The sequence below is a fragment of the Muscardinus avellanarius genome, assembly GCF_963383645.1.
Source record: "Muscardinus avellanarius genome assembly, chromosome: 15".
In the NCBI taxonomy this organism is placed as follows: domain Eukaryota; kingdom Metazoa; phylum Chordata; class Mammalia; order Rodentia; family Gliridae; genus Muscardinus; species Muscardinus avellanarius.
The window spans coordinates 27,315,951-27,342,141 of record NC_137801.1 but is presented as its reverse complement, the minus strand read 5'-3'; the positions used below and the strand labels follow the sequence as shown (position 1 = coordinate 27,342,141).

The 26,191-nt window shown below is 40.8% G+C and overlaps 1 protein-coding gene across 24 annotated transcripts in view; it reads right to left on the bottom strand.

Annotated features, from left to right (window-relative positions):
* The window catches only part of LTBP1 (latent transforming growth factor beta binding protein 1), a gene marked incomplete at both ends in the record, with an annotated part of 441,497 nt that overhangs the window by 38,500 nt on the left and 376,806 nt on the right, over positions 1-26,191 (bottom strand). For 11 of the 24 annotated variants that reach the window (XM_080711765.1, XM_080711776.1, XM_080711784.1 and 8 more), the window contains 2 exons: positions 14,514-14,657; positions 18,675-18,800. The exons of 4 other annotated variants lie outside the window; for them this stretch is intronic. In XM_080711765.1, the coding sequence (XP_080567891.1) occupies positions 14,514-14,657; positions 18,675-18,800 (270 nt within the window). The remainder of the gene's footprint in view (positions 1-14,513; positions 14,658-18,674; positions 18,801-26,191) is intronic. 9 more of the 24 variants (XM_080711785.1, XM_080711770.1, XM_080711787.1 and 6 more) reach the window with 2 other exon arrangements.

Genomic DNA, 26,191 nt, shown 5'->3' with positions numbered 1-26,191 from the left:
AAGAAGATACGTAGGAAAACACTAGTAACCCGGAGCCTAGGAATAACCTTTTACCACTGAAAACCTTAAATTGTTGCAAATATCTGACTTTCAGTGAAATAATGAGTGCCAGCTACACCTCAGCAGAGAATTCTCTGCCTGAGTTTTAGTCTCAGCTGACATGTGTGCACGCACATGTGTATATATGTGTGTGCATGTGTGTGTGCACATGTGTGGGTGCGTGTGTGTATATGTGTGTGTGTATCCTAGAGCAAATGCATTCTAATAGACTCGATCTCTCTGTATTAAAAACAAAGGTTATATGAAAGAATATGACTGACGACAATGAAATCCACCACTTTCAAATAATAGCAATGATTGAATTCAATCAGAATTCCAACTGTCTTTGATTTTGTGACTATTACTTGAAAGTAATCTAATCCTTCTTCTACCCAATGCCAGAGTCCAAATTACTGCCTATGATCCGTTCAGAATTTCTTACTAGCTTTTATTTTATGCGATAGTAAATAAAAAGCTGATTACAACCATCACAGTTACTTGGATTAATTCTAATGCCACAGTTGTTTTGATTACAACTCTACTAGTAGTTTCCTGATTCTTATACCTAAAGAAAACTAAAGACAGAAGGCAAGACTTGCCAGTGAGGGTGACAATAAGACCCTGATGTCAACGTCTGCTTATTCTTCTTTTGAAGTTGGAAGATTACTATATAAGGAACACTTTAAAAAGCCATTTTTCATACTCATTTCCCATAGATTTATTTTGACGGGGACAAGTTGACTGTGGAAACTTGATTAATCTATTAAACAGTAAAGTCTTTTTTTTTTTTTTTTTTTTTTTTGGGTGGTACTGGGGATGGAACCCTCCAGGCTACACTCCCAGACCTATTTTGTATTTTATTTGGAAACAGGGTCTCTTAAGCCGGCGAGACTAGCTTCAAACCTGCACGATCCTCCTGTCTCTGCCTCCCAAGTGTGGGGATTACAAATGTGTGCCACCACACCCGGCAGTGTAGTCATTTTTAAAATGAAAAAATTTAAAATTAAATCAGAGGGCTGGAGACATAGCTTGGTGATAGAGCACCCGCCTAGCATGTGCAAGGTCCTGGGTTCAATCCCAGCAAACACACACACACACACACACACACACACACACACACACACACACACACATACACTTAGAAAAGCAACTGCCCTTTCTTTCCTCTCATGGCATTAAAAACAAAGAAAATGGCCAGGTGTGGTGGTGCACGCTTGTAATCCCTGCGCTTGGGAGGTGGAAACAGGAGTATCGCACAGGTTCGAAGCCAGCCTCACTGTTTCAAAAATAAAAAAGAATAAAGTAGGTCTGGGAGTGTAGGCCAGAGGTAGAAGGGCATCCAGGAACCCCAGTACCACAAAAAGCAAAAAACAAAACAACAAAAAGACAGACAAAAACAGTAAAAACAAAAAAACAAAAAAACAAAACACACCTCCTCAGTATATATTACTTTCAAGTATCAATGAGAACATCAGAGTATCCATGAGAACATCACCGGTCCCTCAGACACTCTGATTATTCTTTGACAAATTTTGGCTTTTCAAGTCAATGTGAACACTGGGTGACAAATTCAAACGCAGAACAAGTAGCTTATGAGGCGGTGTTAAGCCACTGCCTTGTGCGTGGGAGACTGGGTACACCTGCCACCTCCCTCACCCTCTCTCTCTTCAAAAGTGCCCAAGACAGGAAGTCACACTCCCAACTCTAATAGAAGGTATCCTCCTCGGGAGGGGCTCCAGGCCTTAAAGATGAAATTATTTCAGAAAGCTAAGAGATTTTAAGTTATCATCAAATCAATCACAAGCCCTACTGAAATTTTCGACAAACTTTCTCCCAACATCGTGAATAAATTGCCAGTCTATTAGTATGAACAATTCTGTTCAGTTATTTTATTCAGCTGGTCTAAAAATGCAGCTAGCTAGTGGATGAGTTCAGAAATACAAGTTAGGAAATCAACACAGGGTTTGATAAATCAGGTTTACTTTATAGTTTGTGATAAATGAAGGATCAATCATTTTTTTCTTGTGTACAAAGTTATGTTTGGTATTTATTACAAAATGTAATCCTATGCAGTAGGGTCTCAATGGAGGCTGCTATGTCCCTAGGTAATCAGAAATCACAAGCTCCTCTCTAAATCGATGTATGTCAAAACTGTATACATACACACATATTTCATACATGTGTTGTCTTTTATAATGTTTCTTGCACTCACCACATAGAAACTAAGAAGCAACGTTATCTTAACCCATCCTTCTTTCCTTCCTTCCTTCCATCCTGAGGAATGGACCCAGGGATAGTCTATCTCTGAGCTACATCTCTTGCCCTATTTTATTATTTCATTGAGAAGCTCCCTTAGTTGCTGAAGCTGGTCCTGAACCTTTGACCCTCTGATCTCCACTTCTCAAGTACTGGGGTTATAGGCATGCATGACCACACCCAACTTTTTGCCTTTTCTTTATAAATTTGGATTATTTCATAAGAGAAACAATCAATAATATAATTTTATTATTCAAGTTTTACATTTAAAAAAAGTTTTTCTCTTATTTTCTTTCCAAGCTGTTTGAAAGTTCAATGTTTACACAGCTGAAATGGAGGGTTAGGCAGGCCCTCATTGTATTTGGAAGGAGATGTGAATTCTTTTTCAAAAACCAGTCCACAAAGGTCATTCTGGGAAAACTACAATTTCTCTATCTTCTTAACCTTTAAAAATTAACTTCCTTGAGCATTTTTTCCACTGGGGTAAAGCTCAGAAAAAAAAAATATATATAATGAAATGTCTTTGCAGAATTTCTATGAGTTTAGGTCACTGGCGCCAGGGTGGAGAGTTTCTATCAGAAAAAAATTTTAAAAGGTCAAAACAATGGTTATAGAACGTGCTGAGCATGAAAAAGAATGAATTTTCTTTTTCTTAAAGATTTTATGAATAAGATTAGCCACACCACTTATTTTAGGTCAGAGACTTTTAAGAAATAGAGTAATTCTCCTCCAGTATTTTTAGGTTTGATTCTTGCATTTGTATTAAGAGGCTGGCTTCACAGCTGTGTAGAAACATCAATTTGCACATTTTAATCTTGGGGGTATGGCTGGCAATAATAAGAGTTTTTTTTGACATTTTACATGTGTGTGTGATTTTTTTTTTTTTTTTTTTTGGTCATAGCAATTTCTTTCTGTTTGTTTTTGGTACTGGGGATCAAATCCACGGCTTTGTGTAGGCTAGGCAAGTGCTATGCCACCAAGACACATCTCTTGCCGTGTGTGTGTGTATGTATGTGTGTGTGTGTGTGTGTGTGTGTGTGTGTGTGTGTTAGTTTGGTTTGGTATTACAGATTGAATCGGGTCATTCTACCTACCTCTGAGCTACACCTTCAGCCCTTTTTATTTTTGTTTCAAAACAAGGTCTCCCTAAGTTGCTGAAGTTTTAAGCTGTTGCCTCAAATCTGTGATTTTCCTGTCTCAGCCTTCCACATACTGGGATTACAGGCTGGCGCCACCATGCTTAGACTCATATTTTTTTTTTTTTTGAAGGATTTTTTTACTGAAGCTTTTTCATGTGAAATTGAGAGTAACTCCATGAGCCAAGTCAGCAGGTAATAGAGCACCCTCACTTTCTGGAGGAGAAAGCCAAGGCTCCTTCTAACGTCCTACGTCTACTGCCTTCTCCAGACCCTCCTTAGGGGCACCGCATCCTTGGCATCTTGGGTAGCATAAATTTTCCTTGCTTTGCTTTTTTCTTTCTTGTCTTTGAGACAAATGAGGAGAGGACAGATGACCCCTATCAATGTGGAGTCGGCGCCAAGGCCGCGTACGACCTGAGCGTGTCCCTTTCCTCTGACCAGGGAAGAGGGCTTTGAGCCGTGGGTGCCATCTATGGGAAGCCCTTGCTGGGGGCTCCTTCCTGCTTGGCCAGTCAGACTGAAGAATTGCTTGTCAAGCTTTTAGCGAAGATCAAGTGTAGACTGAAGAGGGTGTGGGGGTTCACCCAGAGGCCTGTTTCCTTCTTTAGTCATCCTCCAAATGTGTCTCATCATAGGGACTGCTGTTGGGATGAGGAAATCCACAGCTGTAAACACAATAGTTATTTAATTGTTCCCCTGTATCTATATATCATATCGAGGTATAGAGTGATAGGAATATACAGGCATACAATACAGGACATTTAAAAATGTTTTTCTTTTTTTGGTTAAGCATTTTAGATTTGTCTTGCTTTCTTGTTCCATTTGCAACGTGTTCTAAAGGCACAAATCCTCTCTAGGTACAAATCAGGATCAATACAATGACCAAAGAGAAAGGAGGTAAACAGGTGCATGTGAAGAGCACGCAGTCAAAGGTGCCCACAGGTTTGCAAAGAGGTCCGTTCATAAAGGTGTGTGAGCGGCAATGTTCAGTACATGCCTTTCAATGGAACTACCTAGGAAGCCTTACTCTCATAGTTTTAAAATTGTACCAGGCAGCCAGGCTTGGTGGTGCAACGTCTGTAATCCTAGTAGCTTGGAGGCTGAGACAGGAGGACCGCAGATTCGTAGCCAGCCTCAGCAACTTTGGAAGGCCCTCTGCAATTAAGTGAGACCCTGTTTCCAAATAAAAGAGGGCTGAGGGTGTAGCTCAGAGGTAGGAGGCCTCTGGATTCCATCTTCAGTAACACACACACACACACACACACACACACACACACACAATTGCAACAGGCACTGATGATTTTTTTTTTATCATCTCATATACTTTTATGGGAAAAGAATCCTAGGGTAACATTTCAAGAAGGAGTAAAAGAGAACTTAGAAATTCATATACTCTTTTTCTCATTTTCTCAATCCGGAGCTTGCATAATGCAGAGCAACCTGTTATTTCTTATTTTTTAGTGGAGTTCACGGGAAAACTGCTGGTGAGTTCCAGAAAGCGTTGAAAACAAATGCGTTGGAAGACATGCAAATAAAGAGGGAGACCACAGAAAGGTGGTAACTGCAGACAGCAAAGACAGGAAAGATCTAAATGAAGTGTAGGAAGCAAAGCACAAGCGCACGAATGCTCTCAAAGACGATACCCCCATGCAGCTGCAGTGTTAGAGAGCTCAGCTGGAGAGGCGGGCCAGCAAGCGGGCCATGGGCCGACCGGAGAGACTCCTCCAGGAAACACACTGGAGCCTCGCCGAGGAGGAGGAGGGCTGGGCGGACGGCGCTATCCTGGAGGCTTGCCTGGCAGAAGTGACATCTGAGCCAAGTGTTTGAAAGACAGATTAAAAACAACAACAACAACAGGTTCAGCATGGGAGACTGAGGAGGAGTCAAAAGCATGACTGTGTATAAGTGTGGGTGGGCGGAGTGGGGTGACAGGAGGTGGTTCACAGACAGAGCCATGAACTAGGGGACCAGGCACTGACAAAGAGGCCTGGTCAGTCATCCCATGGACGTGGAGAGCTGCTTGGGATGGGGCAGGAAGGCGCTGACACGTGAGTGAGTGATACAGGGGTGAGGAACACAGGTGCTTCAGATGCAGGCCCGAGGCATATGGCAGCATCAGTCTCTCTACGGAGGGAGCTGCCTCAGAGCCTTGCGTTAGTGTATGTATTTTTCTGACCCTCAGTACCCCAATATGATGTGAAATTATAACACCCCCCCAAAATAAAAACAGTATGTCATACATACTCATCAGAACACATAAAGCTTTCATTGGTTTCTTTTCTTTTCTTTTCTTTTTTTTGTAATAAGCCTTAGAAGAGGATGAGGAATCAGTGCTAAAAAGCTGATCATGTTTCACAGTAAGAAGGGCCTTGTCCTGCTAACAGACCTGGACTTCACAATATAGGTTAGCAGTGTAGTCTTTTTTTTCTTTTTGTATCTTCTAGTGAAGGCCTCAGTAGAGAAGTGAGCCTGAGACAGGCACAGCAAGGGGGAAGGGAAAAGAGACCTCTGGTAAGCCAGGCGTGGTGATGCACATTTGTAATCCTAGCATTCGGGAGGCTGAGAAAGGAGGATCTGGGTTTGCGGCCAGCCTCAGCTACTTAGTGAGGCCCTCTGCAACTCAGTGGGACCCTGTTCCAAAATAAAGAAAAAAAAAAAAACCTAGGTCTGGAGGTAGAGTTCAGAGGTAGAATGCCCCTGGGTTCCATCCCCAGTACTGCAAAAATCAAGAGAGAGAAAAAGAGACCAACCGACCTCTGGTGATATGAGCATCAACTGGAAAAATTGGGAGAAGAAAAATAGGCAGAAATAGGGGAAGATGGGAGCCCTCAATGCAAAATAGAGTACCAGAGAAGAAGAAAAATGATAGGAGAGCCGAGTAAGCACAGGAAGCACAGATGAAAATGTGGAGCTGAGCGGACTCCACAGCAGAGTAAGCTACGCCTCGAACTGCAGGAACCCAGGGCCGTCGCCGGGCCGGGAATGGTGACTGCGGAGTGAGGCCACCTCTCAAGTGCCAGGCAAAATGTCCTATAATGCTTAAAAGGAAGTGCACATGCTTTTCCTTTTTGGTCTAATTTCTAGCACTAAGACCCACAAATGCATTTCTAATGCAACAGTGAGGGCATGTGTTCCAGTATTAAGAATACAGCTTGGTTTATTTATATATACACTGTTTGAGTATGTCACTTTGATTGATGTGTTAGCTCATCAAAATATTGGCAAGTCTTTATCCAAAGCTCAGATATTATTTTAGATCCTCTTTGTGACAAATAGAGCATTTTATGAAAATAAAAGCATGGGTTGGTGATTAGCAAATTCATCTTTGGATGTGGGAAGAAACCCCCTGACTCCCATTTTTTTTTTAACAAAATATATGAGCTGGATGTGGTAGCGCATACCTGTAATCCCAGCACTTGGGAGGCTGAGACAGGAGGATTGCAGAAAGACAGCCTCAGCAACTTAGCAAGACCCTCGGCAACTTAGCAAGACTCTGTTTTAAAAATGAAAAAGGCTAAGGGTGTAGCATGGAGGTAGAAAGCCTCTGGGTTCAATCCCTAGACCTCCCTCCCCTAATAAATAAAACATATGAGCACACGCTCCTCTATCTTGCTTACATTTATGGTACAGACCCACTACAAATACACAATAGGACCTCAGGAGTTTCATGGCATTTTACAATGTTTGTATTCTAAATATTGTGGTCTCACCACCTTTAATTTTTTTTCCAACCCAAGGTATTTCTTCAATCAAATTAGTATAAAAGTCTTTCAATGTGAACTTCTCCTACAGGTTAACTAAACACGTTAAACCTGACTCTGCCAGATACAACAGCTGACTAATGTTATATGTGGTTTTCCTGTCTTTCAAAATATACGTGCATACCCAAAACCTGTTGCGTACCTCTCCAGGAAGAAAATGAGAATGCTCTTCGTGTTCCATTGTCACAACCATGAGGACAAGTTGCAGAACTGCCCCCTGACATCAGGGAAATGCTATTTTTTCTTTGGCTCCTTTTGTAATTAAACCGAAGCAAGCAGAAGCACTATCCTCCACACAGGATGGGAAGAGACATTTCATCTCATATGTTTGCCCTGCTATATCGGTTTTTTTGTGTGTGTGTGTGTGTGGTACTGGGGTTCCTGGAAGCCCTTCTACCTCCGGGCTACACTCCCAGACCTATTTTATATTTTTATTTAGAAACAGGGTCTCCTAAACCAGCGCGCACAGCTGGCTTCGATCCAGTGCGATCCTCCTGTCTGCCTCCCAAGCGCGGGGATTACAAGCGTGCGCCACCACGCCCGGCCCTGCTATATCTTTGATAAAATGAAATATGTCTTTCCTTCCACAGAGCCGGCTGGGAAAAGGCAGTGGGGAAATGGAAAGGACAGAGTCTGGTATGGAGAGACCATTTTACTTGGTGGTCACTGAGGGCCTGTGAGGCGGGTGACAGTTGATAAAAGCGGACTGTGATGCAGAGGCTGTCGGCCGCAGTCCACAAAGCCCTGTGGAGGCCAGGAGGCAGAATCTGGAAATTCCACTTGAGAATTTGGGGAAAGTTTGACAACTTGAGGACAATTCTGAAGACTTTTAAAAAGACTGGAGTAAGCTTTTTTTTTTTTTTTTAAGCTAGTTTACAAAGAACAGCATAGTCAGCAGATAGCAGGGGCCACGGCACCATCTTGGGAAGGCATGCAGAGAGGCAGGGGCTTGGGCTTGAGAGTAGGTACAGGGAAAATGGGATGGCCCTAAAAAGGTTGGTGACCCCAACAGCAGAAAGGGTTTTGTTTCTACTAATGGATTCGGACTCTGTGGTGTAGACGTTGGGAAGAAATTGAAAGATTGAAGATGGATGTTTAAACCAGAACTCTTTTGAAAACTGACTCTGGCCAAGTGTGGGGCAGGACTTGATGAGAGGCGGAGGCAGAGTCAGGAGGTGGCCGTGCGGTCTCGGTGAGCAGTGGAGAACGGCCGGCCCAGGGTGGCAGGAACAGATCAACGAGAGACAGGAAAGACGGGAGAGAGGACCCGCAGGATGTCATGATGACTGCTTGGCTGGATGGGGAGAAAAATGAAAATACGACTCCAAGATTTCTAGGACTGAAGTTCAGCAATTAATATGTGAACACAGAAAGGAGTGGTAAGTAAGTTGATTTGGGATCATTGTCAGCCAGAGATGCTTGCGGCACACCTGAGAGGAAGGCCCAATAGGCAGCTAGGAATACAGGTGTGGCACTCAGCCACCAGGTGAAGCCGAAGATTCCTAGTTGGCAGACCACACCACACCAGAAACAGCTGGCTCCGAAGCTGATAAAGTATCCCAGGGGGAGAACAGAAAGCCCAAAGGGGGCCAAGCATCCAGCTCCCTGGGACCCCATTGTATGGGGAATGGAAAGAGAAGAGCCGAACAATGCAAAGTAATGCCCTGAAGTCACTCACAGGGAGCAGATGCTGGAGAAGAGGAGAAACCAATGTCAGTGTTTAAAAAGATGGAACCTGCAATGAGTCCGATGGCTTCAGCATATGAAGCTCACTGATGACCCAAGAGAGCAGTTTCATGTTGAAGAGGAGTCCGCGGGCCAGGTGCCAGTGCATTGGGGAGCACATGGGAGATGGTTCTGTCACAGTAGAGGGCGAATGTGTGCCCCTTCAAAGAGTCACCAAGTCGACTGAGTTGATGGCCAACATATCCCTGGATGATGACACTGCAGGGAATTTTCATTCTGATATATTTTTGAAATTTTTTTGAATTTCCTATGATGAATGTATATTATCATTATTATTATTTTGTTACTGGAGGTTAAACCCAGAGGTGTCCTATCTCCGAGCTACATCCCCAGCCCCCTTTTTCTAAGTTTTGTCTTGAAACAGTCTCGTTAGGTTGCTGAGAGTCTGGCTAAGTTTCTGAGGCTGGTCTTGAACTTGTAATCCTTCTGTTTCAGCCTCCGAAGTACTGGCATTTACAGGTGTATGCCATTATGCCTGTCTTGAATGTGTATTATCTTAGTAAAGGAGAACAAGAGTGAAAAGAGAGTCAAATTTCAGAAGCTGTTATAGTTAGATAGAGAATGTTTCCTGCAGAGCTCATGAGTTGGTGCTTAGAGTTGATGTAATTGAGTCATGAGGCTGAAATCTTATCAGTAGATTATCTGCAGGGTAGTCACCTAGGCAGGAAGGCTGTGGCTGGAGAACTGAGTCCCTGGAGGTGAGGCCTTGGGGATTCTATATGGCTCTGGCCCCTCACTGCAGAGCCTGCATGCCCTCCCTCTCTCCACTCCCTGCTGCCATGTCCTGATGAGATCCAGATACCAGCCTCACATAGAATGAACCTAGAATTTCCAAGGAAACTGTGAACAAATAAATCTTTTCTCTACGTTGCATGGTTAGGTCTTTTAGATTGTATCAGTGAAAATTTTGACCAAGACAGAAATATTTTTTTGTCCCAGGGTCGACGACAACTCTAAGAAGAAACTAATGAAGTGGGAAATTCCCCAAGATGGATTCCCATCCCAATCCTGCCACACACTCCCTGTATGAGCCTGAGAGTAAGATTTACAAGTTCAGTCTGGACCAGAGTCTCTTTACCTCTAAATAAAAAAAAAGTGAGGCTGGCAAACCACTGGGGTATTTTCTAAATGTAGAAGTCCAGGATCTAGCTCATGATGTGAGAATGAGTGCTCAAGTGAATTAGAGAAAACTGGCATTAAGGAAACCTTATAGTAAGCGTTTGTGTTGACTGAACAATTACTTTTGAAGACAAGTAATATCCCCAGTCTAATACTTTATAATTTTCAAGTTTATTTGCCATTCTTAAAGTGGAGAACACCTGCACTGATTAAATGGCCTATCTTTTTAATTATATTCTTTTCATTGTACCTTCTGCTTTAAGAGTAAGATTCTGTTGCTACCACAGAATCTCCTCTGTTCACCAATCGAGGAGGAGAGCAGTGTTCTGTGGGTCAGGTTTGAAGGCTGGAGTTGCCAAGACGAAATATTTACTGCTTCCTTGAGAGTGCCCAAAGACATAAAGTTTTTATTGAGCAATTATCACAGGCACTAAGGAAATAAAAGCATCAGACTATATTTCATATCCATATCCTCTTAAATGTGATGAATAGCCTGGTATGGACATTTTTCAGTTATTTCTGTTTCAGATCCTTCTAGGCAATGCACAGTGACATAAATTAATGGCCAGAGGCCCAAGGACTAAAAACATTATACTAGACATAAAAAAAATTTATTTTATGTGAGAGCCAAGAAGTAGTTTAGAAATAAAAATCCTAGGATATTAGAGTTCAAGAGTACCTTCAAGGCCATCTGGAACAAAATCCTTCTGGAGGTGGGTATTCTTCTGCCATTGGAGATTTCCACCTGTTCTTGGATGCCTCCAGGGGAAAGACCCAGTAGTTCATGAGACAACTAGTTGCTGACTATCTCTGGCTATTTGAAAATTTGTCTGGATACTGATTTGAAATCCACCTTCCTGACAACCCATCTCTCAGTCCCATTCTGTTCTCAGTATGATGAGACATCAGATTATTTTGCTATTGCTCATTGTTGGAATGTAGATTGTCCTGGGGAAATTACACAGCTGAGTAAAAATGCTATATTCCACACTGAAAAATTTTCTTCCCTTTTCTAGTTACTTTTCAGGAAGGAAAGGATCTGAAGGAACAAGAATGTGTCTATAAGAAAATGAATTTAAATCTACTTTTGTTGAAATATGGGACAAAATTTGTTCTGTGTAACAGTAAATTCCTATTTCAGTTGGTCCTCATTTATCCAACATGCTAGATTCGATGATTTCTCTTGCCCACTATAAAACGCCCTGGTCAGTGCTCCCAGCAGCCAGTGGACTTGGACTATCCTTGCACAGGTCCACACACTTCTGCTCCTACAGGCTGAGCAGTATGCCAAGCAATACTCAATGAATTTAACTCTCAAAAATTTGTTATTGATTTACTGCACCTTTATAGTTTAATTAAAGTGTGTATATCAATAAAATATGAAAATGAATACAGGATTTGTTTCTAGAGAAAGTGCATTAAAAGACTAAAGTTGATTTAGTAAAAAGACTGCTACCATATTAGGTGTGGAGAAGAAAAAAGCATTTTGGAAAATAAAAATCTAGAGGGCTCTGTACTCAGCTGCTTTTGTAAAACAAATTCTTACTTCCTTTCAAGTAGACAATGCAGATGATAGGGTTCATGCAAGACAAGTTATGCAGAACTCCAAGAGTGAACTGCATGAAGGCCTTGGCCTTTCTTAAAAGATTGGTGAATGAATGAATATATATATATATATATATAATATATATATGTAATATATATATATACACACACACATATATATACATATTTATGCACACATATATGCTTTAAGCTAAAAATTAAATATTTAAAAGATATATTATTCTTTTATAATTTTTAGTTTTAATCATCTTTCAAATAACTAAGTATTGGCTCTAATAAAGTCAGGTAGAAGTTCTTGCTACAGTTCATGGTTAAGCTCCATCTCCCTGGGTGCTACTAGGGAGTTACTTAAAGTGAAGACTACCATAAGATAATCCTAAGACTCCTTATAACCAAACTTTGCCAAGAACTATACAGAGCTTTGGTAAAGTCAAAGTTGCCAAAAACTATACAAATTGGTAAGCTCAACTAGTCTTTGGTTGAATCATATCATATTGACGTAGACCAATATAAAAAAAATTGGGCATGTTTATTTAGCAAAATCAAGGAAACTATGGTAAGAATATGCAACTATCCAGAAATATATATATATATATATATAGAGAGAGAGAGAGAGAGAGAGAATATATATATATATATATATATATATATATATAGAGAGAGAGAGAGAGAGAGAGAGAGAGAGAGAGAGAGAGAAAGGGATGACAATGTATTATTATCAGAAAGGCTTTCTGAGGCAAGATATTCAAGATTATACTCTTTGAAAAAGCAGAAGGAGGATACTCAGTGAACTCTGACTGGAAGAACATTCTAGAGGGAGAGAGAGATACAACCAGTGAGATGCAACAAGGTTAAAGGAGGAAAAAGGATAAATCAGGTATTAGGAACTTGGTTACATAAAAGCTTAAAAAGGGGAGATGAAGAGCAAGTTCTTACAAAAAGAGTTGTCATAAACTTTTAGGAAGCAATATACTACAGATTACAGTTACCTAGTCCAGTTCAGCAAAAATGGTTCATATTGTCTCAAGATCCTATAAAAGCTTTATTAAACTCTGAAAAAAAGGAACTGAACAAATTTCAGGGTCCCAGATATGTGCCCTATTTGAAGCTAGGTAACCTGGATGGACCATTTTTGATGCTATCAGAACATTCTAGAAAAAAAAATAATTGTAGTAGAAAGATCTACCACTTCAGAAGAGACTATAAAAGTATGAGAAATAGATATTCCTTATGTATCTGGGATATGGCTTACTAGGTACTTTTTATACTGTATTTTTCCATTAACAAATGAATATACATATATAATTTCACGTAAAATTTACAAAACTCTGTGAAGTAGATAAAACATTTCTATTTTACAGGTGAGAAAGCAAATCTCATAGATGTTAAGATGCCTGAGCTTACACAGCTAGAGAGAGGTGAGTGAACCAGAACACTTTCCTCCCATCTAAAGAATTACCGAAAGTTTGGAAAATAATGTAAAGAACTCAAAAGTTCCATGAAGTCCTGCAAGTATCATTTTATGTATTCTCACCCTCCCTTCTTCTGCAGAGTATAATCTTTGGGATGGCTTGCTTTTTTTTTTTTTTTTTTTTTTTTTACTTAACGTAGTATCATATGCATTTGTCTTTCTCATGATTAATCTTCATATGATTATTTCATGACTAGGCTACATTCTGATCAATGAGTTCATTCATTCAAAATAACACTGTGGGTAGAGTCTTACTCTGTGGAACCAAGAACAAATAAGGAACAGGCAGTGACTTAACTTGAGCAGTTAGTTCAGGCCAATTAGATTTTTGTTTTGTTTTATGCTACCATAGGTAGAACTCAGATTAAAAACCCTTTTCTTTGTCCTATATGAGCCATAGTTCCGGCCACCTGAATAAATAGCAACCCTCCCTCAATAATAACCTGCCTCTTCCCTTCATAGACAATGAGTTTAAATATTGTTGGTTCATTTAAATTCTGCACTCCTTATCTATTTTTATTTAATAATTGAGGAAAACTTACAGATGAAGATATTTTTATATTTTACTCTCTATGTCTTGTAATAGCTATTACAGATCACAGAGCACCCTTTTAGTTTGTGTCATGTATCGGAACAAGTATCCCCTATGAAGAAACAGCAAAAGCTGTCACAGAAGTGTGGGTAAAATTGACTGATATTTGGTAAGAAAGTAAAATGGTCTATGTTTCATTTTATTTGGCCCTCAAAGGACCATTTGGTCTTTGGCTTTTCTTAAAATACAACCAAGTTATAGCCACATGGCACAAACTAAAAGGGTGATCTGTGATCTGAAAGTTGATTCATTAATCTGGAAGACTGTCAGCTCTCCGTTTCAATTTGGGCAGTGACGACACAGCCTAAATCAAATTTCAAACACATGCAAACATGGCAACTCTCTAGGCAGAGTTCTGGAAAATCGCCTCAAGGATTCCAAGTGGAAGTCTTTGTGGATCCTGAGAGGCCTATATGTTGCTTTTCATTTAGAAAAGTGTCAAGATACATTTCCCTTGGGGCCAAGAAAGGAGGATTATGCAACTTCATGAGACGATTCCATATAAGCTCTCGTCGATAGCTCTCTGAGTTTGAGGCAAGCCCGGGCAAAGGTTCTCATTGTTTCGGATCCTTTACTCTGCCCATGATGTCTCTGGAGCTGAAAAGCACATGAGAAGCCACCAAGCCCACACAGCCATCAACCCCATCCTGTTTCCACTGATATGGGAGGGATGGAGTAAACATGGAAGCTTCCAGAAGCAGGATAGTGCCAGGACATTTAGCTACTTCTTACCTACCTCCCAGAGTGTTTAGCCCAAGCCCGAGTAAGGCCGAGTCCTGAGAGGAGGCCTTCATCCCCTGCACACACGGTGGCCCAGGACTTACCTCCAGAGGCCCGGGAGCGGCACTTCCCAGTCATGGGGCTGTACTCCTGGTTTTCGTCAGCACACACACACAGGAAGGACCCTTCCACGTTTTCACAGAAGGCTTCGCCGCACACGCCACTGAGCAGTTCACATTCGTTCACATCTGGAAGAGGGAGCACAGACCAAGTTAGACGCACGCCTCGTTTCCGACAGCTCTCTATTTTACCAGCTGTGCCAAGGCCAGGAGTGTCTTCTGGAAGTGGGGTGACCTTCAGGAAGCAATGGAACCACTTCTGCTCTGTTAGCAAAGGGGATCCTGAAGGCAGAGCTATACCATTTTGTCTGGATGAAAGGATTGTGAAAACAAGGCCGTTTCCTTGAAGGAAAACACCAGAATTGTTCTAGAAGTCTCATTTTGTCTTGCTTGTCTTTCAACACACTGAAGTCATAAATGACCCAACACTCTCCTCTAGCTCTTAATGCAAAGAAAAAATTAGAAGCACAGGTACTTCAGCAACCATAGAATTTTTAAATTCATTTGAAATCTTTGAAACCCACTTAAGTGAGTGGAAATATAGCTCTCTAACAACCCTAATGTCTATAAATTAACATGATATTTTGGGTTATAAGGTCAAGACTGTTATAAATATTCATCAAGGGTCACTTCATCATTCATTCATGTGAACCAAATTGGTTCACCAACTGCTCACTGACTTCACTACACCTTTCCAAAATTCATGGATGTCCACAGGGTAATTTCTATAATTGTCCGATGTTTTTCTTCTGTACTTACGTATCTATAATTAAAACACAGGTGAAGCATCTCCCTGATGAGTATGATTTATTTGAAAATGTGCACGTGCACAGCCCTCAAGAAAGGCTAATTAGACATAAGAGCTCACCCAATAGTAATTTTTTTCTCTTCCTAAAAAGTTTTATTAATGACGGTGCTGCTCAGCAAAGCGTCTGAACTGACATTTGAAATGCTCATGGGTCTAATGCCTTAAACAATACAAACATCAGCTTTCCTGAGTGTACTCTGAGATGGTTTACACACTGTAAAAAATGTAACCAGTTACCCAACTTGTTCAGGGAAACAAAAATTCTGTTTTCACCTGTAATTCCCAGTTTATTAGACAAGAGGCTTATAGATCTTGACTTACTTGGATAATTACCTCAGCTTCCCATGCACGTGGAATATAAATGGATATGAGCTCAAAGAGCTGGCTTTCACTTATAAAAAGACAGGGCAATACACAGGAAAGCAGAACTGGAGTGTTTAATCAACACGGGCAGTCATAATTTAGACCAGAAAAGTTGACTTTAGAAATTTGCCAGTTCACATTGATCCATTTTAGGTAAAGGTCACATGAAACCTTCTTTTTCCCAGCTCCTTTTATTTACATGGCTTTTGTGATCTCTCCCATTGGACTGTGTTCATTTAATCGAGAAATACTTCCTTCTTCCTTCTGTGGGCCAGGCCTGTGCAGCCCACCGCCCGTGCAGGAACGCTGAAGAGCCAGACCCTGCCCTCATGGAGCTTCGCATGGAGTCAGGGAAGCAGTAAGAAAATCTCGGGGAGTGCCAGGAAGGAATCAAAAGCACAGAGCTCTGTGGAAGCGTGGGGGCAGTGATCCTCCCGTGCAATAGTGGGGGATGGGGGTAGAGAAATAACACTGGAGAAATGGTAAAGTAGAAGGTAAGTGGAGCCCAGACCACAGGACCCATTTAGTCAACATATAAGCAAATGTCAGACAACTTTTAGCTCTTGTGCTTTTATGGGAAGAGGACTAAGGTGGCAGTTGGTAGCTGGGATTAGGATAGTCTGAGTTGTATTATTAAATTACTTGTGATTCTTGAATAATCACATGTGTTTTTGACCAGCTAACATTTACGGATTAGAGGCATGAAAGGAGGATAATGAGGGGGCTGGATGAGGAGGGTCCCAGCAGAGGAAACTGTAGCCAAAAACTGGCTTCACTCAACTATGGAATGCTATATGACACCCAGGGCTATGTAGTGCATATAATAGGTGCTCATTGGTATGAGAGAGAGAGAGAATGAGTGTGTGTGTGTGTGTGTGTGTGTGTGTGTGTGTGTGTGTGTATAGAGGGGTAGTGGAGAGGGTACTAGAGATTGAACCCATTCTGTGTAAGCATTCTACCACTGAGTTATATTCCCAACCCTCGGTTAATATTTTTGAAAGTAAAAAGAAAAAATTGTATTTGTTGAGGTCACCAAAATAACAGATATACCTTCTCTAATAAGGGCATGTTTTCCATTCCAAACTGAAATGTCAACATGGGTCAACGTGCTTGTGTGTGGCTAGTTGGAAATGGCCAAGAACCATGGAATCAGGAGCTCCACAGAATCAGCATCTGATATTTTAACCATTAATGGTTAAACAAAATCTGACTGAGTACTTCCGATAAGCCAACCCTCATGCCCAGCCCAGGGGAGGGAAGGAGACAGAAAATTCCCAATCACGTGGAGGTCATAGCCTTGGAAAAGAGGGATATAGGCACCACATACAAGAGTAAATTATTTGCACAAAGATTTTAAGTACTGTCATAGAATTTGATGAGGGTGTGGAAGCAGGAAAGGGGAGGGGGAGACACAGCTCATGAGTCAGGCAAGAGCAGGGATGTCCATCTGGATGGACACCTCACATCAGTCTTCAACAACCAGTGAGATGCATCTGGGCTTATGGCTGGGAGGTGGAAGACATTACCAGCAGGAGAGGCAACTAACAGCCAAGTAATTGCATAGGACATGAGCAACACAGCTGTGTGACGTTGCTGGAACTTAAAGGCAAGGAAGCTAGCAGAGGAGCTAAGCGGCTAAGTGGGGCCCAAGGCACACGACCTATCAAGTCAAAATGCAAGCCCGAGTCAGACAGCATTTCTCTCTTGTATTTCAGTGCAAAGGGGACTGAAGAGGGAGTTGGTGGTAGTAATGATCAGGACAGTCTCAGCTGTATTATTAACTAGCTATGTCTTCTTGTGAGTCATTCTTGAATATGTGTTTTTGACCAGTTGCTATTTATGCTCAAAACCATATTACTACTCTGAAAATAATTTCTGTAATTGGGAATTAACTGAATTCCACAATTAATGTCAGAGAAGTAAATACTATTCAAGCAGTTATCATCAGACCTCTGGGCAGTTTTGTTATCCCAGTTTTGTCTGGATTGTAAATGAACTAATGCTTTACTTGCGAAATTTCAAACCAACAAGTTACTGACTTCACCTCCAGTGTCATCTGCCCTGTGGTCAGCATGGCTTTTTTCTCTATTAAGAAGAACAAAGCCAGGCATGGTGGTGCACGCTTGTAATCCCAGCGTTTGGGAGGCTGAGACAGGAGGATCACACGGGTTCGAAGCCAGCCTCAGCTCCTTAATGAGGCTCTCAGTAACTTAGTGAGACCCTGTTTCCAAATAAAGTATAAAATAAGTCTGGGTGTATATCCCAGAGGTAGAAAAGCTCCTGGGTTCCACCCCCAGTACCATGAAATAAATAAATGAATAAATAAATAAATGGAAGAAGAAAGAAAAAGCCTGGTAATCTGTGAAGCATTAGATTTTATAACCTTTCTTCCTCACGAAATAGCTCTGTTTGAAAGCATGTTTCAAAATGAGTTTGGTTTGAAGAAATCACAGCTGATCGAAAAACAGAATATGAAATATCTTCCTCTGTACCAGCATGTGTTGGGTGGTATTCTAGGACATCTGGTGACATTTCAAGAGCCTCCACAGCTTCATCAGTCCCAGAATGCATTGAAGAAATAGAACTGTGCGACCCAAAGTCTCACTTTGCTGGTGCCATTCCTGGAAACCGAAGTTCCTGCCACTGTTTTTCCTCAGCTGCACTGCCGGAGGAGGGGCACTTCCAAGAGAAACAGGCTATACCACACGGCAGACTCTATTTCCTGTGCAAGGGGATCTACAGAGTGCTGCACGCTCAGCTAAGGGTTTAAACAGATGTGCTTTCAAAAACGCATTTCGATTTACAGTTGCACTTCTGTACTTAAGATTTGTACCATCTCAAATGATATCATAAGAGCAAATTCTGATGAAATTCTGTCCCTGTTTCTTGCTCAAAATCTCCTATTGTTGATACTGTTGATTGCTTTTTGAAAGAGGCACATGAAACATGTCGGGAATAAAATTCTAAAAACTCACCCACACACCCTTGCCCATCCTGTGGGGCTTGAAAGCCTTGATAACAGAGGCAGCGGAAGGAGCCAGCTGTATTGTCACAAAACCCGTGACTGTCACAAACAGTGTTGTTTACACATTCATCAATATCTGCAAAAAAGACATTTAACATCAGACACAAACACAGGCTGACGAACACCAGACATTGATGGATAAACAGAGGCGCTCAACACACCCAATTAGAATGGAATGGTCATGTTTACACAGAAAGAACTTTTCAAACATTTTACACATTAATAAAATGTTTTGATGAAAATGGAACAGCCAAAATGGTGGGTTCTATGAGAAAACATTTACTTTTCCTCGGAGAAAATTTCCAAGTTGGAACTACTGCCACAATTGCCATGGCCAATGTAGCCTATGTGTTTTCAACTTTTAATTTCCAAGGAGAGCTACATTCCTATAGGGGAAATATGTGAAAATAAAGTCATTTGGGGAGGACTGTAATAAACACTAATAACAGTTCCATGTGCAGAGTTGTGGGTAGGAAGAAGCAAGATTTTACTCCACCATGTAGATAGCTTGACTGTGTCTACATGTTCCTATGAATCAGGAGAGATCGGGGTGAATTCAGCAGGGTAACCAGCAGGTCCCAGTTATAAAAAAAAAAAAAGGTTCTCTGTCACCAATTTAAAGCCACTCATGGTCCTAAGTGGCTTATAATTACAAATAATAGCTGACTTGGGAGTTCATTCTGTTCTCTCTAAGCTTGATGATAGTGACTCTATGGCTATTTTTCTCATTAATAAAAAAACCATGCAGGAGGAATCACAATACCTGACTTTAAATTATACTACAAAGCCATTGTAATAATAACAGCATAGTACTGGCACAAAAACAGATACATAGACCAATGGAGCAGAATAGAAGACTCAGAAACAAATTCACACACTTACAGCCAATTGATTTTTGACAAAGGGGCCAAAAATATACACTGGAAAAAAGATAGCCTACTCAACAAAAGGTGTTGGCAAAACTGGTTGACCATATGCAGAAAAATGGAAATAAATCCCACTGTCTCACCCTGCGTAAGAGTCAATTCAAGATGGATCAAAGACTTGGAAATTAGACCAGAGACTTTGAGGCTCCTCGAAGAGGGCATAGGTCCAACAATGCAACACCCAGGCACAGATTAAAAACTTTCTCAACAAGACCCCAAAGACACAAGAAACTAAAAGGTGAATCAATATGTGGGATCACATGAAACTTAAGAGCTTCTGCACGGCAAATGAAACTATCAAGAACCTCAACAGAGAGTCAACAGAATGGGAGAAGATCTTTTCCAACTACTCTGATAAAGGACTAATATCTATAATATACAGAGAACTCAAGAAACTCAGCACTAAAAAAGCAAATAGCCCAATCACAAAATGGGCAAGTGAATTAAATAGAAACTTCAGAAAAGAAGAAATTCAAATGGCCAATAAATACATGAAAAAATGCTCAACATCATTGGCAATCAGAGAGATACAAATCAAAACTACCTGGAGATTTCAACTAACTCCAACTAGAATGGCAATCTTTCAAAACACAAACAACTATAAATGCTGGCAAGGATATGGAGAAGTGGGAACTCTAAAACATTGTTGGTGGGAATGCAAATTAGTGCAACCACTTTGGAAAACAGTATGGAGGATCCTCAGAAGAATGGGAATGAACTTACCATTCAATCCAGCAATACCAATGCTGGGTATTTACCCAAAAGAAAGGAAACCAAACTACCAAACTAATGCATGTGTATCTATGTTCATAGCTGCACAATTCACATTTGCCAAACTATTGAACCAGCCTAGATGTCCATCAACAGATGAATGGATTATAAAACCGTGGGATATGTACACAATGGAATTTTACTCAGCCATAAAGAAAAACACAATTACATCATTTACAGAGAAATGGATGGAAATGGAGGACATTATGCTAAGTGAGATTAGTGGGTCAGAAATCGAATGCTTTCCCTAATTTGGGAAAGCTAGGGAGAAATGGGTAATAGGAGGAACTCTAGATAAAAAAGGAGATTCTATAGATGAGCAAAAAAGGCAACCTAACTGAGGGGATGGGATGGGGGAAGAGGGAAACTCTCTACAGCACAAGATGTACTTAAGCAAACATATCAAAGTCAATCACTAAGCAAAGTACGGAAAAAGGGAGGGGGAGGGAATGGGTGGGAATTGGGTAAGGGCTAATTGGGTGATGTGTGCATGTATGCCTCTACCATCTTGTATCCCATTAAGATGTATGACTAGAATGCACCAATAAAAAACTTAAAAAAGGAAACTATGAAACTACAAATTTGTTATGCTAATGGGTTTATTAATTTTATTTCTAAGTGAATTAATAATTATTTCTGAATAATTAATTGATATTAATAAATATTTAAACCTTTAAAAAGTAAAAATAAAAATAAAAATGTTCTCCTAGAAGAAGTATCTCAATTTCAAAGTTACAATGGATTTTTAGATGGAGCTCTATATCCTTAAGAGTTACTAGTTTTCTTCACACTTCATTTCCTGCCCATTCTTCTTCTTTTCAGTCACCCTGTGCAATTCCAATTGCCAGATCTGGACATAGTCCCCAAAATACAGATTTTTAAGAGAAGTAGTTAAGAAAAATGCAAATACACATGAAAAAAATCTGAATTTTATGTATAAATATGAAATCAGGTACATTGATAAAGTGACAAGTTAAGTTTCACATGGCAGAATTTACTTTTGGAGGAGATAATATTATTAAAATTAGGCTTTTCTCTTTTAAAGTTTTTAAGCTGGGTTAAAGAGTTTTTGGAAGAAAAAGAAGGTATTTCTAATTATTTTTTTTCAGCAGCTGTCTGATTTCCCATCCTCGTTTTCCAACACTGATGTTATTAAACATACGTTCAGACTGTCTCACTTTTAAGTAGCAAAATGCGGCCTACTACACCAAGGTTTCCTTAAGTTTTTTCAACTCAAAGGAGATTGTCCCTTCTGCTTTCCAGAATGGGCCCCTTCTCCCATCATGACTGGTCTCTCTCTGGTCCCTCATCCCACCTGTGTGTCTTCCACCATCTTCAAATATTCCTCTCCTTCCTGTCTTCAAAATGTTAACATCACTTGAAAAACCTTTCACTTTGACATGTTTTTGCCAGCTGTGCTTTATATTCCATCACTGCAAAATGTCTCAAAAGAACCACCCGCATTAACTGTCTTTATTTCTTAACACGTTGCCCTCTAGTATCTGTGGGGACTTGGTTCCAAAAATCCAAGGATGCTCAATTCTCTTATATGAAATAGATAGTGTTTGTATACTACCTATGTAATCCTCCCACAAACTTTTCTTTCTTTGTAGGGAGGGATCAAGCCAGGGCCTGGCACATGATCTGGGCAAATTCTGCCTGAGCTACATCCCCAGGCCCTATATTTTAAATCATCTCTAAATTACTTCTAACACTCAATCCAAAAAAAGGGCTATGTAAACAGTTGTTATATTGTTTAGGAAGCAGTGTATTGTTTAGGAAGTAGTGACAAAAGTCTGTACGTGTTCAGTGCAGACATAGCTTTTAAAAATATTTTTGATCCAAGGCTCACTGTATCTATAGATGCAAAATTCATGAATCTAAAAGGTTGACTATACAATTCTCTGTAATACAGAAATAATAGTAATTGATACACATAATAATAATATTGCCAGGTTCTTATGATTACTGTGAAGATTAAACAAAATAATATAAAACTTTTGTTTAGAAACATGTAACATAGGAGACAGCCAATACGTGTCAACAATTATTATCATTACTTATCCTCTTCCTGCCCTTCCTCAGTGACCTACAGTCTCACTCCTTATCTCTTTATCACTCTGAAAGTCCTCTGAGAAAAGGCACCCATGACCGGATCATTAACACTATCCATCATTTTCCAGTTAGCACCAATCACCTCTAAAGCCTGTTGAACACCCAGTCCTTGAACTTTCTTCAATAACTTTCCTGTGTTCAATAACAGAATATGAATATTATTTTTGCTTTGGCTTGGCCCAGGCCTTTTGCAGCCTGCAGGGAGTGTCTGCCAGGGCTCAGGCCCCTGGGATCTGCCCAGGGCTCCTTTCTCCACCCTCCTGGGCGCTCAACTTCAATGACCGCAGTCCTTGGGATGAGTCCCAAATCTTCACCCTCAGCCAGGATCCTTCTCCCAAGTATGTTTCTTACTCTAATTTCTATTTGATTTTTTGCTGTAATGTTAAACTTGATCAAGCCTCAGGCTGGATTCACTGTGTTCCTATTAAGCCCCATACCTCTTCTTGTGTGTGTGTGTGTGTGTGTGTGTGTGTGTGTGTGTGTGTGTGTGTTGCTGGGGATTAAACCCAGGGGCGTTCTACCTCTGAGCTATACCCCCAACCTGATTTTTTATTCTTTATTTTGAAACATGGTCTCACTAAGTTGCAGAAGGCCTCACTAAGTAGCTTGGGCTGGCCGTGAACCTGCGATCCTCCTGTCTCAGCCTCCCAGATGCTGGGATTACAAGCGTGCGCCACCACGCCCTGCTGCACTTCCTGTTCTCAGTGAGAAATTTCTCTCTCTTCCATTCTTCTGCTTTTGCTTCTATCTTACCTCCCTAACTTGGAATGAAGAGTCAATAAAGTTATTTAAACAGTCATCTAAATAAATGATTCTTCTCATATCGTAGGATACAAAGAGATCCTCAAGATACTCAAAACATTTGACCTGATTGATTTTTTTTTTTTTTTGGTGGTACTGGGGTTCCTGGAAACCCTTCTACCTCTGGGATACACTCCCAGACCTATTTTATACTTTTTTAAATTTGGAAACAGGGTCTCTTAAGCCAGCGCAAAGCAGCTGGCTTTGAACCTGTGCGACCCTCCTGTCTCCGCCTCCCAAGCACGGGGATTACAAGTGTGCGCCACCATGCCCAGCTGGCCTGATTGATTTTGAACATCAGTATGAGGCTGATCACAATGGCAGGAAGGAACTGTAGCGTGTCACCTCATCACTTAACGTAGGTCACTGCCCACTTGAGACTTCCAGAAATGGAAGAGAGTGTATGGTATTAGTTGAACCACAGGCTTGAGGCTGGAGACCCAGCAGTGCTTGTTACCACCTCAATTCCAATGCTGCCCCAGTCGCTCTAGAGGCCCGATCTCTGCCCTTAGAATCATTGATCTAAGACTTACTGGACATGTCCATAATAATGAACTTATTATTATCTCCATCCTGCTTACTTCTCCTCCACTTCTCCTGTGTTCTCTCCATCAGTGGACCCAACCAGGTTTTCAAGCCAGAAATCCTGATGTCATCTTTCTCCTTCCCTGACTCCCCACCCCTCCTTATCAGGCCCTCTTTCCCAGCACTTGTAAATTGGCTTCCCTATCTCCAGTCTTGCCTCTAATCCATTATTCAATACTGCTGCCAATATGCTCTTTCCAAAGTGCAAACCGCCCATGCCGTTTTCTTGCTCAGAACATTCAGCATTTCTTCTTTCTAGGGAACCACAGCCCTCCTCAGCGGAGGCCCTTTCCTCACCTGGCTCCTGGCTACCCATCCCATCACAGTGCTCAGAGAACCACTTCCCGACTTGCGCACCAGCCCTATCCATGTGGGAGAGCTCTTTAATTTCTCAATGACTTGGTGCACTCTCCTTGCTCTGCTGAATGCCTCCCAAGCTTGGCTTTCTCAGAAACTCCTTTTGGCCCTAGTGGGAGCCCAAAAGACAGCTCTTTTGGGGCACCTTCCTTCACTACCCCAAACATTCCAGGGCCCCTCTCCTTTGCTCCCAGAACATTGTGTGCTATTCCTATGCTCATTAGGGCTAATTTGGGTATGGGACCCTTTCGGGAACTCTCACCAGGAATCCCATTTCTCTAAAACAATGGGAAAAGCAGGATAGTAGCCACTAGAATTGGCCGGCTTTCCAGTCCAGACTTTTAAACTAAAATCTCTTTCCTTTTTAAAAATTAATTCTATGCCATTGTAGTGGGTGATGATTTTTCATTACTATTCACCAGCACAGGAACTGAGTAACTGACCTGAAGGTGAACAAGCCCCGAGCTGGTGATGAATTACTGGGCACCTCGCAGGCTCGGATTTACTGTAACAGTGATTAACCGAGAGAGGTTAGATGAGCAATACTTTGGAATTGAATGAATAGGAAAAAATAACCGTGAATTGCTCACTGGGCTCTAGCTCTTCCACAACTAATATTTTATAAAAATGATATAATGTAACTCTCTGCAGTTTAATGTTTTCAACAATGAGGTGAGGTAATAGCTTAGAAGAGGACAATATTTGTTTCAGTTCTCTAATGACCAATATAAAAAAATTATTTCTTCAGAATTTTCTTTGAGGATGTGAGCTCTCTGAAACATTTTTCCATTGTTAGTCTGGACAAGTGAAAGCCATCCTGTTTTGCTGAAGTTGAATTTGGAATATTGAGCTAAATTTTAAGTTATCCAAATAGTGTATGCTTTCTTTTTGCTCAAGGGTAAAACCACTAAAGCAATTTTGCTCAAGGACTTGTAACAGCCGTGCAAGATATTATCATCAGAAATACTACCCAACAGATTAGCGATCTATTGGAGTGATTGTCTAGTAATCTCTCAGTTTTCAACCAGACAAAGTAAGTATATTATCACAGGAATCACTATTCTCATGCAAGTGTTTGCTATTTATATATTAATGGAAAAGGGAGATATAAATGAAGTCAAGAAAGAATTAGAACAAGGATGGTAGGCTGCCGATGTGAACCCCTGATACCAAATTACTTAGGTGTGAGAGAAACAAAACACAGCTTAGGTAATTAGAACTGTCAGCAGTTCATTTTAAAAGGGGCAATGTTGTTAATGACTAAAAAGTTCACACTTTTGAGGGTCTTATCTATTCATCTGTTTTGTAGATCAACATGTTGGTTGTCCTAATGGTTTTTGTTTTGTTTTGACTTAATACACTTTCTCAATGAACCGAAAAATTTTCAAAACCTACCAACTATTATCAGGGATTCTACATATTGGGATAGAAATTCAAACAATATCACATACATATATATGTGAAGCTCTCAATACCAATTTCAATTTCATGAATCGGGAGGGATCAGGAGAGAAATGCACTGGTACTTGGTGCATGTATTTCTATCACACAAAACTATGATGTGTGATTAAAATGCACCAATAAAACTATATTTTAAAAAATTATGAGCCAGGTGTGGTGGTGCACGCTTGTAATCCCAGTACTTGGGAGGCTGCGACAGGAGAATGGCAGGTTCACAGCCAGCCTCAGCTGCTTAGTGAGGCCCTCTGCAACTTAGTGAGACTGTTTAAAAATAAAGACTAAAACATAGAGCTGGGGGTGTAGCTCGGAGGTACAATGCCCCTGGGTTCAATCTCCAGGATTGAAAAAAAATTATGAACAAGATATATAATTTTTTTAAGGGGGATAGGACAGGCAATACTTGTATATTGGATAAAAATTACAACTATGCTTAAAGACCTTGACAATGAAA